Genomic DNA, 14,440 nt, shown 5'->3' with positions numbered 1-14,440 from the left:
CTTAAGTCTTTGCCTCATGAATGAAGTAAAGTTTCAATGGCACAATTTCCAACAGTCAGAGCTTGGTTCACTTCAGCTGAGCTTTTACAAATGTGTCCACCAGATGGTGCCATGAGCAGGATATTTCAATTTCACTATCACACCTTGACCAAAAACGGGGGAAAAATCATCATGGCTTTGGCAAAAATGATTATCTACTTTTTCTTCTTCCGTTTCATTCCCTTCTTCTTTTTCTTCTTTTTATTTGATTGTGGCCACCCAAAGCCTCTGAACTCCAGGCAGTCCACTGCATTGTGGGCAATGTAGTACACATTCTCCATGGCTGCTGCGCTGAGGATGTCCACCTCTGTCTTGGGGGATTTGGCACTAGCGGACCTCTTTTTGTGCACTTTTGGACTCCCAGTCTTCTTGGTGGGCCTTGAACTGTGGGACCTTGATTTCCTGGATTTGGGGGGCTTTGAAGAAAATACAAGTGATTTACTCCATTTAAGTGTGGTTCCTTTACTTTGACTACAATGGATAGTTTGGATAGTCCTGATACTTTACCATAGTAAAAGATGTGCAGGTCACTATGACGAGAGATTATTCACCCATCTGTAAAATGAGATACGTACACAGAAGAACGCTATAATCAACAGCAGAACTGTATTTTCATATAAATTACATAATTTATTGGTGAGGAATTACATACAGTGCTTTCTCTAAACAGTTTCAGCACTCAAAATGGTCACAAATTTAAAATATATACATTTATCTTACCAGTTCTGGGCTTGGCACTGTTGTAAGTGGCAACTGAATGGCTTCAACTGGGACAGTGATACCCCATTTGTTTATGTGCTGTTGTCGTAGAGACCAAACAGACTCCTGAATGAAGGGGTTGGCCTCTCCAGCAAGCCTGTAAATTCTTTTGTTGCATCCAAGACGCAGCTAGACTTCAAATGCAACACAAAGCTTAACTAGACATGAGTGGAAAAGGCGAGAGCTAAATGTCCGTAAGAATTCAAACAAAAGCCAACAGACAGCTATCTTGTTTTTTTATTTTTAGTGCTGTGGGATTCATCACTTGTTAAGACAATATTCTTTCAAATTCTTTGGCAGCTCTCACCAAATTCTCCTCATTTAAAAAGCCCTTGCATTCACATTGTGAAAGAGTAGTTTTGACATCACTGGAACATTTCAATACATTCAGTAAATGTAAAACAACTGAATACCATGCAGAAGCTCTTGGATCTCTCAATCATGCAAAACCGATAAATATTCACAACCATAACAAGTATGCAGTCACTGTGAGAATAACAAATCCAATATGGACCCAAGAAACTTCTCAGTTGTGAGCAAGACACACACACAACTCAACTTAAAAATGCACTGTGTACAAATTATATCTGACAACAAACTCAACAATCAGTTGTCTGCCAATTTACTGCATATACAGTAGTAGTACTTTTGTTAACATGTCATAAGTGTCAAAATAAGACTTGTGAAAATAGCGAGAAGCACTTGATTCCAGCAGTAACAACGATGGAGGTCTGTAGATCACCTGCATAGAGCCATATTTTTCTTATGAGGCAAAATAAGCTTCTCGTGCAGCAGCACATTAATAGCGTCGTTATTGTGTAAACTGATACCAAGTGTTAGGTGGCAGCAGGGTGGTGCAGTGATGCCGGCTTCCCTTATTGATGGAGAAATGTGTTGTTAGAATCACTTTGTGGCAGTGATGCAGGAGCGGAAAGACGTTTCCACTGCAGAGCTCCGCGCACTTGAGCCCTTGAGGGTGACCAAAAGGGGGCGCTGAGTAGCGGGGCTACTGTGTGGAGATGAGGTGGACGATCATGTGGATGATGCGGGAGCCGCGGGGGCAGCTGCACAGGTCCATGCTCGGGTTCCTGATTTTGTCCTCCAGCAGCTGGTCCAGCTCCCAGCGCAGCTCCTTCACCAGCTCAGCCACCTGGGACACACACACACACACACAAACAATTACAGAGCCAAGTTCATTTGTGTACTTTCATTTGAATCATACAATAATTTTGTGTATTTTTAGCCTTTATAATGTTCTTGTAATGCTCACTAAGATTTGGGCCATGCTTATTTATCAGCAAACTTTAAGCTAAAAAATGTCATGCACATGTATTTAATCTCCGTTCTCTCTCCTCTCAGACCTGATGAGAAGCGGCAGCAAACCGAATCCATCCGTCGTCGAGGGAGATGACAAACTCTCCCTTGTGCAGCTCCATGTTGACCTGCCCACCTCCAAACAGCACCAGCGGGTACACAGACACCATGCTGCAGTCTCTGATGAAGACGCGGCTCGTTTTCACCTTCTCGTGGTAAACCAGGTAGGGGCTGTTGTAGTGGCGAACCTGGAGCACAGAGAGAGAGAGTCACAAGCATCGCCGCTTCTATGCTGAATACAGCGCCACATCTTTTCTCTCTTATCTCACCGTGTAGTTGACGGACGAGGGGTGCACGTGGACGCAGCCGTCGTTCTTGGTCATGAAGCGGAGCTCGTTGGCTTTGGGCTGCATCTTCATCGCTCCTTTGCTGGTCATCTTGTAATTCCCCTGAGGAGCTCGTACCTGGAACAAAAAGGTTCAAACAATGAGTTTCATACTCGTCACTGGCTTCAGCGACAGGGACGGATAGAATGAATGTTCACCTGGACCACGTTGGGATAGAGGGCGGCGCAAAGCATGGCGGACATCAGCCGGATGTTTTCTGAGTTCAAGTTAGCCTGGAAAGGAATGATATTCATCTTTACTATCAGATTCTTTATAAGACTAAACAACTGCAATAAGAAATAAAACACTTCCAGCACTACAATGTGTGTTACCTCAGGGCCGGTAGCCTCCAGAACACCATCAGTGCCTTTAGAGCTCATGCGGTCTATAATCCTGGCCCTAAGTCCCTCTTTGATGAAGCCAATGTCAGACAGCAGCTCAGCAAACTGCCTCTTCAGGCTGGCGATCTCCTGCAGATGGCACGACATAGATTTTTCCAAGAACTAGACTCATGTCACTTGTTTAAATGTGGAGTTTAAGTTAAAAAAGCCATTCATCTACATACGTTAATGTGTGAAGCGAAGGTATTTTTACAAAAATAAAAACTAAACAACTCCATGTGTATTAGCATTACAGAATTATAGAAGAGAGTGTTTTAGGAGGTTCAGACAGCGCTGCCTGACCTGCAAGACTCGCCAAGACAGAAAGTTCTCCTTGCAATAAAGGAAGCCCGCCTGGTTGCCATTCTTTGCAGCACAGCACCATCCCTGCAACAGAGGGAAAATCCATTACATCCATCATTTGAAAAGCTACACTTACATACATATAGATATATATTTAGTGTTATTTTTCCAGAGAGACCTGTCCAGTCAGTACCTTGTATGCCTGGAGTAAAGCTAGATGGTCACTATTGGCCACAGCAAAGGCCAGTTTTTTCTCATTGGCTTCTTCCCGCTTATCCCATGGAGACACCTGGAAAAGAAAATAGAAAGTGTCTGTTTAAGGTTCCTAAAATCAGCACTGTGACGCTACGGAGTGACACATATGGTCGCTCAACAGTGACAAGCGGTTTCTTACAAACGGTGATTTGAAGGCCAGACTGGCAGCGATGGTGAGCGCCGGGTCGAGGCAGCGAAAGATGGCACCGAACAGCATGAGTTTTCCAATTCGCACATCAACGGGCAGGCAGGCCAGGTGGTAGCCCAGCGGGGTCAGCTTCTCGTCTGCAGTCAGAGCTCCCAGGTCCCGCAGGCGCTGCTTGGCTGCATCCAAGCTTCCCATCGCCGGGGGCTCGATGAGCCGAGAGAAGACTGACTCCAGCGACCGCTCAGCAAACACGTCCAAGATTTTTATTCTGTTGGAGACGGGGAAAATGGTAAATACTAGTGTGGGGAAATATCGTTTTGCATATCCTAAAATCCAACATGGTGCTACAGGTAAGGCCCAACTGGAAAGAGGACCTTCTACTGACCAAGTTTCCATTTCCAACTATAAATCCCAATAGTCATGTCATGTCAACATAAACCTCTATTATTTACATTTACAGAGGCTACAAAGCAGGCTGGCACTGTGCAAAGGGCAGACAGATGGACCTACCGGAGGCAGAGCTGCTCTAGAGGTACCCTCTGGATCTCCGGCAGCTGTTGCTCAGCCAGCTGGTGTTGGAAGCAGTGGCTGGTGAAGAGGTGGAAGCAGACCCCTGAGGCCACGCGGCCTGCTCGGCCCTTCCTCTGCAGTGCATTGGCCCGTGAAACCCACGAGTCCTCCAGGCTCTCCATGCTTTTAGATGCATCATACCTGAAGTAAAGCACGTAGATAAAATAAGTTTTAACAGTATCCATATCAAATGTCTGGTGTCTCTGGTTGCGTGGCAACAAAAATGCAGTTCAATTACAATTAATATTACAACATAATGTCTGTTCACTTTAGCTGACCATTACCTTTTCTCCTTCATCTTGCCAGAGTCAATGACATACACCACGTCGTCAATGGTTACCGAGGTCTCTGCGATGTTGGTGGAGATGATGATCTTTGTGACACCGTCTGGGGGCCTGCTGAACACTGCCTGCTGCTCCTCATTGGACAGGGTTGAGTGGAGTGGGTACACCACACACCTAACAAGAGGAAAGCACATCCATTGGTGTTTATTTATACCACAAACAATACATCTTGCATGATACTAAAAATGAAATAATCAATCATTTCAGCCACATGCATTAACAGCTGCCAGGATGACAGAGCCTGAATTTTATTCCCTCATAAACACTAACAAGAGGAGCTGAAGTTGGCTTTAGAGACAGACCTGGCTGCGCCCCTGTTGTTGAACATCCTGTTGGACTTGAGCTGCTCGTAGAGCATCTTGATCTCAGCCAGGCCTGGCAAAAACACGAGCACTGCCCCTGGGTACAGGAACCAAAACATTATGCCAAAATAATGAAACTGAGGCTTCTAGGAGTCATGAATTCACCTCGACTAGAAGAGTGAGTACACATGTGTGATTGTTACCTGGAGGGTAGTTGTGTTTTCCATCCACAATCCACTCCAGCAGGCTCTCCACCAGGTCCATGTTGATCTTGTCCAGGTCCATTGCATGCATGGTCTTCAGCACAGACTTCTTAGTGTCTGCATCAACAGCCAAACAAAATGGAACACATATGCATAAACAGACAACGACGGTTTATTTGGATGAGACAGTGGATGTACAGTTTAAAGAACCCATGCCACAGTTTAGTTGCAATACTTGTTCTAAACTCACCATTGTATCTGACTGTGAGGTCCTGCAGGCTGAGCTGCTGGTCTGGAATGGAGTCTTTGACAAAGTCCTTCTTACAGAAGGACGTGAAGTTCCACAAGTCGTCACCCAGGTCGTCCACCATGTCCCTCGGCTCTCCTCTGGTTCCCCGCCCACTTGTGGAAGACGAATTCTGTTTCCCTGAGCGCATGTAAGGGCTGCCATCCTCAATGACATAGCTGGGAAAATGTATTAAATTGAGATGATAAATTGGGATTTGGATCTTTCTTTCTTTCTCTCTTCCTCTCCTTTGTGTATATGTTGTCCTTGTCTCTCTTTCCCTTTAGACTGTAAAGTTCCTTGAGGCTAATTTGTGATACAATGCTATAATAATACATTTCACACGACTTTAAGCCAGTGCACTTAACTGTATCCTTAAACATTCTTAGAGACAAATTGTAAAAATATCTACCAGTTGAGTTTGGTTAAATATTTGTTGTACTGAAAGAAGATGGTCTTACTGTGTTTTAGCGATGGCATCTTCAAGAAAAAACTGGTCGACGGGAAAAGTACGCCCTGAAATTAGATAAATTCACTGAGCAGGAAAAAAAAACAAAACAATGCATGGAGCGAGATGTTTCAGTTGTACACTGCATGTAATGAGCACATCATGTCTAAACCAGGTACTACAAGTGGCTGATTACCTGGTATGTGGATAGTGGGACAGTTGTAAAAATAGTCAGAGAAGAGGTTGGCGTTAAGTGTGGCACTCATAAGAACGATCTTCAGGTCTGGCCTCTGCACAATCAGGTCTTTTAATACCAACAGCAGGAAGTCACTGACAAAGAAAAGATGAAACAGACAGACGGACAGTGACCAAAAGAAAAATAGCTACAAAGAAGAAGTTTCTAAATATTATTTGTCCATTTGAGAAGCTAAAAATCACTGAAATTTAAAAAAGCTGTTAAGTGACATGAAGAGTGTCACATTTTCTGGACTATGTGCGAGTGATCTCCATAATCTCACCTCTCCTCCGTTCGCTCGTGCACCTCATCCACAATGACGTGTGTGACGCCTTTAAGGTCTGCTTCGCCCTCCAGCCTCCTCAGTAACACTCCGGTGGTGCAGTACAGCAGTCTGGTGGCAGACGACTGACAGTGACAAGAGAGGTACAAGTAATTATTTGATAATATAAAGCTTGGCTGCATATACTACGGTTTGGTGTTTTGTTTAAGACATTATGCTCAGGATGATCCATACTAGATGTACAAATGTACAGATGTTCAAATGTGCCCGTACCCTGACAGTCTCTAGGCGGATCTGGTAGCCCACTGAGTTGCCCAAACACTCCGCTCGCTCCTGTGCCACTCTCTGGGCCACAGAGATGGCAGAGATGCGGCGGGGCTGAGTACAGACAATGTTGGCCACCTGCTCCGCTCGACCACTTAATGAGGCGTCCAGAATGAACTGAGGGATCTGAGTGGTCTTACCACACCTGCACAGATGAAATATAAAATCATATCAGTTACAGAATTATGAATAGGCTGAGCAAAAACTCCTCTTTTATTGTCTATAAAAAGTACTCTGTGACAGAGCAGCATCAATTTCTGTCCTCATTTCAGTTTCATCTTTCCTTCCATCAAACCAATCAAGTTTGTATGAAGACAGTTGTCTTTGTGAATGCCAACACTTTATGCCTCCTGTGTGACCCACCCAGTCATCCCGCTGACCACCAGCACCTGGCACCGGTCCAACAGGTCGAGGATGTTTTCTTTTTCATGCCAAGCAGGCAGTTTCTTCCTCTGTTCCAACATGGACCTGAAACGCCTGGATGACTGAGGGAACAGAAGGATGGAGGGCACATACGAGCATAAACCATGTTAGGGAGGATTAAGATCAAATGTAAAGACAGCATGTTATTTTTTTTGTCAGTCACTCTTCTATTACCTGTTTCTTCTGAAACTCTCGGCACAGCTTGCCGTTTTCTTGCTGTATGTTGTCCATCTTCAGGTTGTGCTTATTCACCATCTTCTTCCTCAGATTGACATAACTCTCAGTCTCGACTGGAACAGTCTCATCCTCGTCTTCCTCATCCCTTTCATCCAGCTCCTCTGCCTCTCCTGTCTCTTTCACTTTAACAGACAGAGGTGATGGGATTTCAACTCATAGACACATAAACATTAGTGCTGAGCTGTATGTGTTGATAAACAGAGTACATAATATAAAGTACATTTTGTTGACTTACCATCTGTGGGTCTCTGGTTGGTAGGTGGAGCAGTCCTTCTGCTGTTGGTATGATTACTGCTGCTGCTACTACTCCTGCTTTCCTCAGAAGCATTGCTCCTCGTGCTTTTACTCTTTGCTATGGCAAGAGAGGGTGGAGGAACCACAATAGGCGGTGGCGTGCTGTATTTGTGATGGCTGATAGCCAGCAGTTCCATCATCGTAGTTTCATCTTCACATAAGGTGATCAGGGTGTAAACCACAGGCTCGCTGCTCTTAGCCGCAGCCAATGCTTCTCCAAACAATCTTTCAGTCACGCTGAGCCTCCCTGCTGCCCCGAGGGACTCGTCGGTGGTGCTGAAGGCGACTACTGGTGCCTGAAACGGGTAACGGTTTCCCTTGGGGAAACGGATTTCTAGTTCATACTCAGGAGGAGAATAGCTGTTGAAGCCAGGCTGGCTTGGGCCCTGAGGGTCTGGGGTATCAGACTTTGTATCAAGCTGGTGCTTGAACTTGCATTTGTCCCCAAAACGGCAGCCTTGCCCTTTCAGGTAGAATCGGCAGACATCACGGATGTTAACAGCCTCTCCACCTCTCCTTCTGACTTTGCCACCATTTTTGGCAGCTTTGTCTGAGAGGAACGAGAGGTCCAGGCTTACTGTCCAGACTGCATTAGCAATGCGCTCGCTAAAGCGCTCACCGTAAATGGCTGTAAGGGCCAGAGCTTCTTCCTGCCTCTGGCTCAAACACTCATCCATAGGCACCCCTTCGAGGCCATGAGGGTAAACTGCTTTCTGACCGTAGCACTCGCTGAAAACCTGGCAAAGGAGCTGCTCCAAAGTGGTGCCAAATTCTCCTCCACCAGACTCCAATGCCCGCTTGCTGCGCTCCCTGTCAAAGCCATACCTACACAATAGACATATGACAAAAATTAGGTAGTTAGAAGCCAAGTTAAATATTAACCAGCACAGCAGACAAAAAACAGTGGCTTTAAATCAAAGCAGGACGGATGACCATCAACTCAAATATCCTCAATAAGAAATAAATCTGTACATCACCTGCAGAGTTTTCCTATGGCAAATAATGAGATGACAGGTTCAGCTGTGGTCCCTTCATCACCAGACTCATATGGCTCACATTCTGGGCTCTCTGCTCTCTCCACAGGGTCATCGTTAGTGGCCCAATACTGGCCTTCCTCACGGTGGTCCAACTCATCGAGCTCTTCCTCCCCTTCCCCCGAATAATCAGAACCAGATTCACTGAGGCAGAGAGGATGACATGAGTTCACATAGACTTGCACTGGAAAAATCACTTAATGAAAACAATGTAATTTACTGTCATTCCAATTAGCCTCTTTTAACATACAAAGTTGAATGTACTTACTCATACGGCTCATCAAAGTCTTGGCTCTGTAGATCCCGCAGCAGCTCCTTGAGTTGTTCTTGGTTCTCATTAGTCATGAAGATCCTCTGCAAGGGCATGGCGCTCATCTCCGGCCTGATGCTGTCTCCTGACTTTGACGATGTTCTGGTCCTCCCCAGGGACTTTGGGAGAGCCTTGCCGCTGCTTTTCCCACCAGTTCTGCTGTCCCTTTCTCGATCTCTACCTCCCCTTCCTTTTCCTCCATCCCTGCCACTTGCACGCCCACTGCTACTGCCGCCGCCGCCGCCACCGCCTCGCCCTCTGCCAGGTCTGCAAAGCCAAGCCAGGTAAACAAAGAGAGGTGGGAAGAAGACAGATGGGGATAAAAGAAGAAATCAGCAAGATATGAGCAACATAGTGATAGATTTTAAATCTGATTATACTTTTGCTATATATGTATACCTGCTGGAACGAGAGGGTCCAAAATCAAGGCTGAAATCATCATCGTCATCCCAGTGACCAGCTCCTCCTTTCCTGTTTCCACCTCCACCTCCACCGCCTCCTCCTCCACCACCACCACCACCACCTCTACCTCCTTTTGGCTTGTTAAATCTCCCCCCTCCTCTGTTTGGCTTCCCACCCCTTCTCCTTGCATTCATTTCTCTGTTAAAAACACACATGAGCAGTTTCATCACAGATCGTATATTCTGAAGCAGTCTAGCCTCAAAGCATCAGCACCAACACATTATGGACTGATTAACACAAACTGCTGTCAGACCAAAGTGCACTCACCTTCCGTCAGTGTCCTTTCATAGCAGCAAACAATCTGTGAAGAGAGTCATAAAATGCTTAGTTTGAATAAATCTCCTCAGCTCTAGGAGTATCCCTATAATCCTGGATACATCGGAGAGAGCTGCTAGTTGCGGACCCGGGCAGATACTGTATCCACTGCAGTGCACAGAGTCGCACATCGCTGTGGGGTGGCTCGTTGTGGCACTTCAGCTCTAGTGCGAGCAATGAGATGGTGGCTGACACACAGCGCTGGTGGCTACAATTATGCAATCAAGCTGGGCAGGCAGACCAACAAGCCCAACTAGGGCGATGTCCATTTAACTCAACTCCACCCCTGACTGGCTGACTGACAATGTTTTTCTCTAGAAAGTTACAGAAGAGCAGGACTCGTATCAGACACAGCGTCGCATTGAAAGTCTGTAAAGTATATCAAGCTTCAGCTAGCTAGCAAGCTAACAGCTAGCAAGCTCACTCCTCACTTCAGATTTAGCGTAACTAGCTAGCTGAGAGAAGCTTTCTCACAAGTCACGTCGAGAGGTTTAAGTGCTTAACAATGCCATAAAAATACGGAAATGTGCCAGAAGCGATAAAGTAAATAAAAGTACTAAAAAAACTTTACTTTCATAACAAGCATGAACAAACCTGAGACAGCTGTTCCGACCACCGGTAGCCTGCAGCTCTTTCATTGGTCGAAACTCAGAGTTCAAAGTATCTTTTCCGGTGTCCTGTAATGTTTCAGCAAATACATACTACTTTTGTAAATGTGTTATTTAACAAAATTAAGGTAGTTGGGGTAAATTAAAGGCGGGATATGTTTAGCTAAATTTAATTTTTGCTATATAAAAAAACACTTTTTTTAAGCTAGCTCTGCACCAAACCCGTAACCATGGTAACTACAGTTTGCATCTAGCCGTCAGCGCAACATAGAGAGTCCACTGCTCATTTTAGAGTTATTTTTAGAGTGATTTAGAGAGCAAATATAGCGCAGAGTTGGCTTGTGTCGCTTTCACAACTTTTTAATCAGTAGTTTGATATTTCTCATTCCACAAATTGGCCGGTAGACAGTTTTCCTGTCGGTGTCTGGCAGCCATCTGCCAGCGGGGCGAAGCTGTCACGGATGTCTGGTAGTGTGTGATTGTGAAAATCTGATTTCTAACACCCAGAAAACACACAAAACTTCTTCTGTGCCTCCTATCTGCTGTCTAATTTTGTACCATTCTCACTTTCAGGCAAGAAGGAAACGGACTTTCCTCAAGGTAAATATCAAGGTAAATATCCAAGTTTCACACTTGCTAATTGTGCACATTGATGTGACAGCTGAGGTGAATGTAGTGTATTTGTTTACAGGGGAAGGACCTTTAAAGGTGTCCTACATTTTCCCAAATGGAGATCAATATGGTGAGTGATGATACAGCTTTACACACATACATTACAGTTGCGTGGATCTGTGTCAACACCTCCTCTCCACAGAGGGGGAGTGCAGCAGGTCTGCATCAGGGGTGATGGTGAGGAGCGGCACTGGAAAACACACCTCAGCAAGTGGCATCGTGTACACTGGAGAGTGGCATGAAGACATGGTATGTATTTACTGAGCTGGCTCTGATGTCTGTATGGTCGTATATCCTCTGTGGTATTGTATGCTCTCTCTCTATCTCCTTCTCTCTCTTACAGATGCATGGCAGAGGGACCCTGCAGCATCCCTCTGGAGCGACATATGAAGGAGAATTCAAAGACAACATGTACCACGGCACGGGAACATACGCTTTCCCAGACGGCTCTACTTACAAAGGTCACTTTCACAAAAACAGGTAAAAAGCAGCCCACTTTGCGCTCTAACTGTGCCACTCTTTTAATGTGAAACAAACAGCCATGTCCTTTAAGATTTTCCATATGATTGAACACTTGTCTAAGTGACATTCACTGGTCCAAGTTGACTTCTTTCATTACCAGAATATACCAGCAAGGCTCCAGTTGGACAATTCCAAAGCAATCGGTGGTTTAGTGCATCTTAATATATTAAAAATATGGTTGCATGGGTGAGAGAAAAAGCTAAATTGCATGACAACATTATTCACATTTACTATAATAGACGCACTTGCTAACGTTCCAAATATTTGGCAGTTTTTAAAGTATGAGTAACAATATGAGTTATTTCTGGGGGGAAATATTCAGACTCCATGCTTTTGTCGTGTCATGCAATACTTTTTCATCGTCTTAACTGGTGTATTGTTCTAGGTTGGAGGGACAAGGGTCGTTCACTAACACACAGGGACTGGTTTGGACGGGGGAGTTCCACGGCAAAGCAGCGCTAGGCTTGAAAATGCAGCACAACATTTAGACAAAACAAAGATTTTTGTATAAAACACTATATTATTTATTCTACATTAATGTTAAAACTGCATTAGAAAGGACTCATCATCTAAAAAGGTGCGTGCTTTCACTATGTGTAGCCTGTCTTTGTGCATGTGATGAATATATTTACTGTATTAAATGAGGGCAGATGTTCCTGCCTACAAAGATCATACATATCAGTGTATTTCTGTGTATTGGTGGAATCAGTGAGTCATGTCTCCAGCCTGGAGTCACTCTCTCCTGCTTTTCTGGCAGCGATGCTCCGACACACCAAGTGTCTCTTTGTATAAGCCTCCTTTCACTCACCACATTCATTTTCCTGATCCATCACTCTGCTTCACATGTCATGCTACGCAAATAAACCCAGGAGGACTGGTGGCAAGTTTGCATCCATTCCACACGTTTTGTTACCAGCTTGGACTCCATCTATGGAAAATACGGTTTATTTTACCACTCAACTAGAAAAGAACCTGTACAAAACCCCGACAGTTTGACTCCATCAAGATGAAGGACGAGCACGGAGCGGTTTTACATCTTTACCACCAGCCAATCACAGAGGGGCGTACGCTCTGGTCCCCGTCCACCAACAGCTGCACTTCAACTGTTGGAACATTGGCCTGAGGAACTGTCATGTGATGCAAGTGTGTGGTCAGTTTGACCTTCAGTGTTGGGGTGTGTGTGTGTGTTTGTGCACAGCTTTGTGTGTGAACCAGCTCTGCAACCCTGCACGACTCCCTCAGCTCGCGATTACTCACTTCACAGACAATCACAACTGTTCAACGCTGTTTAATGAGCAACTCTGATATTGTAATTTGTCATTCTATTGAATAATGCCTCTATGGATCTGTAATTGCACATACCCCTGAACAAATTCAGTATTGAGTATTTATCTAGCCTATACAGAAATGTGTGTAACAAAAACACATGTGCAGTATACTGTAGTAACATCCATACAATGCTAAACACGTGTGGCAGAATACTGTACCAGATACAACAATTTTCATTGATTGTACAATTTTTAGGTAGAAAATAACATTTTTGTATTGCAAACCTTCAGTGATGACTTGAATGAAAAACCTTAAATATGATCACGGAGGCAACAGCAATGAAATAAAAATAGAAAATGGCACTCAAATTTGGCACAAGATACAAAAAAATACATTTGAACTTGTAACTGACGCAAATACAAACTCACCATGAATTATTGTGTTCAGCACACACAGTGAATGTTTAGTGCTTCAGGTGTTTTTTTAGTACAAGAATGTGATGATAAATGTGTGTTCATCACTACAGGAAGTGAGCTAGATGATGGCGAGGAAGCTTTTAAAACCTTTGCAATATATAATCTCCATAAACCTGAGAATCTATAAAGTATACAATATCATTTTTTTAAAGATTTCGCCTTTCCCGGAGAAGAAAAATAAATCCCTTGTAATGCAGAACTTTGAGAGGAAAAAATACACGTCTAACTGTGCTGGAAACATCATTGGACAAAAAAAATAGTCATTCCAAATACCACATTTAAAGGTGAACAGGTAGTGGCCATGCACATTTACAGAGAGGACTGACTGTCAAAATTATTGTTCTATACAAAGATAATACGCGACTGCTGTTGACCCCTTGAGGCAAGCAGAGAACAATCTGAACCAAGCAGGAGTGATATGACAAAAACGGAGACCATGCTCTTTGTTTTCTGTGCTTGTTTGTGTGCTTCGGTTTCAGTTATTTCCAGGAAACGCTCCAGAGCTCTGACCTTCCGCAGCCCCGCATAGGTAGTTGGACGTGAAGTGAGGAACGACAAGTGAGGACGAACTAGAAAAACAGCACCATTTCTGTCACAGCTGTGTTCTTCCAAGCAAGCGTGGCAAAGCCTTCACCAAGGCCACCACCAAGGAGCTCAGAGGTTTCAGGTGTTGTGCTGTTCAGGGGCAGATGGAGGGGGGAGTCGGTGGGTTGAAGCAGTGCGGGGGGGGGGGGGGGGGGGGGGGGGGTCGCAATTAACCTTTTGTACATTTTATGCTGCTATTCTGATCATTGCTGAGGTTCGATTTGCCTCATATGGTTCCACAGAAAAGCTCAGCTGTGCAGCAGTGGTGGTGGAGGAAGCACTCAGATTCTTTACTGAAGTAAGAGCACTAATAACACACTCTGAAACTCCATTTGTAGTACAAGTCCTTAAGTTAAAGTATGCATGTATAATCAGAAAAGTGTAATTAGAACCCGCTTTGACAAGCGCAAAGATTTAAATGGCTGTTTTGGCAAACGTACTCCTGATTAACCTCCCACCTCCATTAAAGAGCAGAGCACAGCTGCTCCCCTGAGCTTTTCTATGGAACCAAACACAAACAAATCATGGATGGCATCGGTGATTACAGATTTGGTTCTATTATTTCTAGATCTAAAATGCAAATATAGTTTCTAAGATACCTGGAACAGCACAGACTCTGCACTTTAAACGGCCTAACAAGTCGGATACAGTTTC

The 14,440-nt window shown here is 44.5% G+C and overlaps 3 protein-coding genes across 3 annotated transcripts; 1 reads left to right on the top strand and 2 right to left on the bottom strand.

Moving 5' to 3' along the window:
• Positions 1-194: 194 nt before the first annotated feature.
• LOC139222246 (small lysine-rich protein 1) lies at positions 195-1,456 on the bottom strand. The gene is made up of 2 exons (XM_070854221.1): positions 1,445-1,456; positions 195-455 (listed from the first exon to the last, which is right to left on the bottom strand). Exons 1-2 carry the CDS (start codon positions 1,454-1,456, stop codon positions 195-197), a joined length of 273 nt encoding a protein of 90 aa, XP_070710322.1.
• dhx57 (DEAH (Asp-Glu-Ala-Asp/His) box polypeptide 57) lies at positions 682-9,477 on the bottom strand. Its single transcript, XM_070853701.1, has 23 exons — positions 9,277-9,477; positions 8,836-9,144; positions 8,511-8,711; positions 7,475-8,358; positions 7,177-7,361; positions 6,943-7,064; positions 6,529-6,724; positions 6,256-6,380; positions 5,934-6,067; positions 5,751-5,805; positions 5,254-5,468; positions 5,004-5,120; positions 4,801-4,897; positions 4,439-4,612; positions 4,095-4,295; positions 3,576-3,852; positions 3,375-3,470; positions 3,182-3,265; positions 2,831-2,968; positions 2,657-2,731; positions 2,442-2,576; positions 2,160-2,360; positions 682-1,948 (listed from the first exon to the last, which is right to left on the bottom strand). The coding sequence occupies exons 1-23, from the start codon at positions 9,471-9,473 to the stop codon at positions 1,805-1,807; spliced, it is 4,362 nt and encodes a 1,453-aa protein (XP_070709802.1). The 5' UTR covers positions 9,474-9,477; the 3' UTR covers positions 682-1,804.
• A 1,246-nt stretch (positions 9,478-10,723) lies between these two features.
• On the top strand, positions 10,724-11,944 carry morn2 (MORN repeat containing 2). Its single transcript, XM_070854220.1, has 6 exons — positions 10,724-10,730; positions 10,836-10,862; positions 10,954-11,004; positions 11,077-11,183; positions 11,278-11,414; positions 11,842-11,944. Exons 1-6 carry the CDS (start codon positions 10,724-10,726, stop codon positions 11,942-11,944), a joined length of 432 nt encoding a protein of 143 aa, XP_070710321.1.
• The last annotated feature ends 2,496 nt before the right edge of the window (positions 11,945-14,440 follow it).

This window comes from Pempheris klunzingeri, chromosome 22 (genome assembly GCF_042242105.1).
Source record: "Pempheris klunzingeri isolate RE-2024b chromosome 22, fPemKlu1.hap1, whole genome shotgun sequence".
Lineage (NCBI taxonomy): Eukaryota > Metazoa > Chordata > Actinopteri > Acropomatiformes > Pempheridae > Pempheris > Pempheris klunzingeri.
This window is presented reverse-complemented; position numbering and strand designations above follow the sequence as displayed.

Bases quoted from the DNA above. Each gene is read 5' to 3' on its own strand.
- dhx57 (XM_070853701.1), bottom strand. From the start codon at position 9,473: ATGAATGCAAGGAGAAGGGGTGGGAAGCCAAACAGAGGAGGGGGGAGA. The intron at 2,577-2,656 runs GTGAACATTCAT...TTTTTGTTCCAG, and splicing joins TCTATCCCAACGTGGTCCAG to GTACGAGCTCCTCAGGGGAA. The intron at 1,949-2,159 runs GTCTGAGAGGAG...TGTGTGTCCCAG, and splicing joins TTGCTGCCGCTTCTCATCAG to GTGGCTGAGCTGGTGAAGGA.
- morn2 (XM_070854220.1), top strand. The intron at 10,863-10,953 runs GTAAATATCAAG...ATTTGTTTACAG, and splicing joins GGAAACGGACTTTCCTCAAG to GGGAAGGACCTTTAAAGGTG. The intron at 11,184-11,277 runs GTATGTATTTAC...TCTCTCTTACAG, and splicing joins GAGAGTGGCATGAAGACATG to ATGCATGGCAGAGGGACCCT.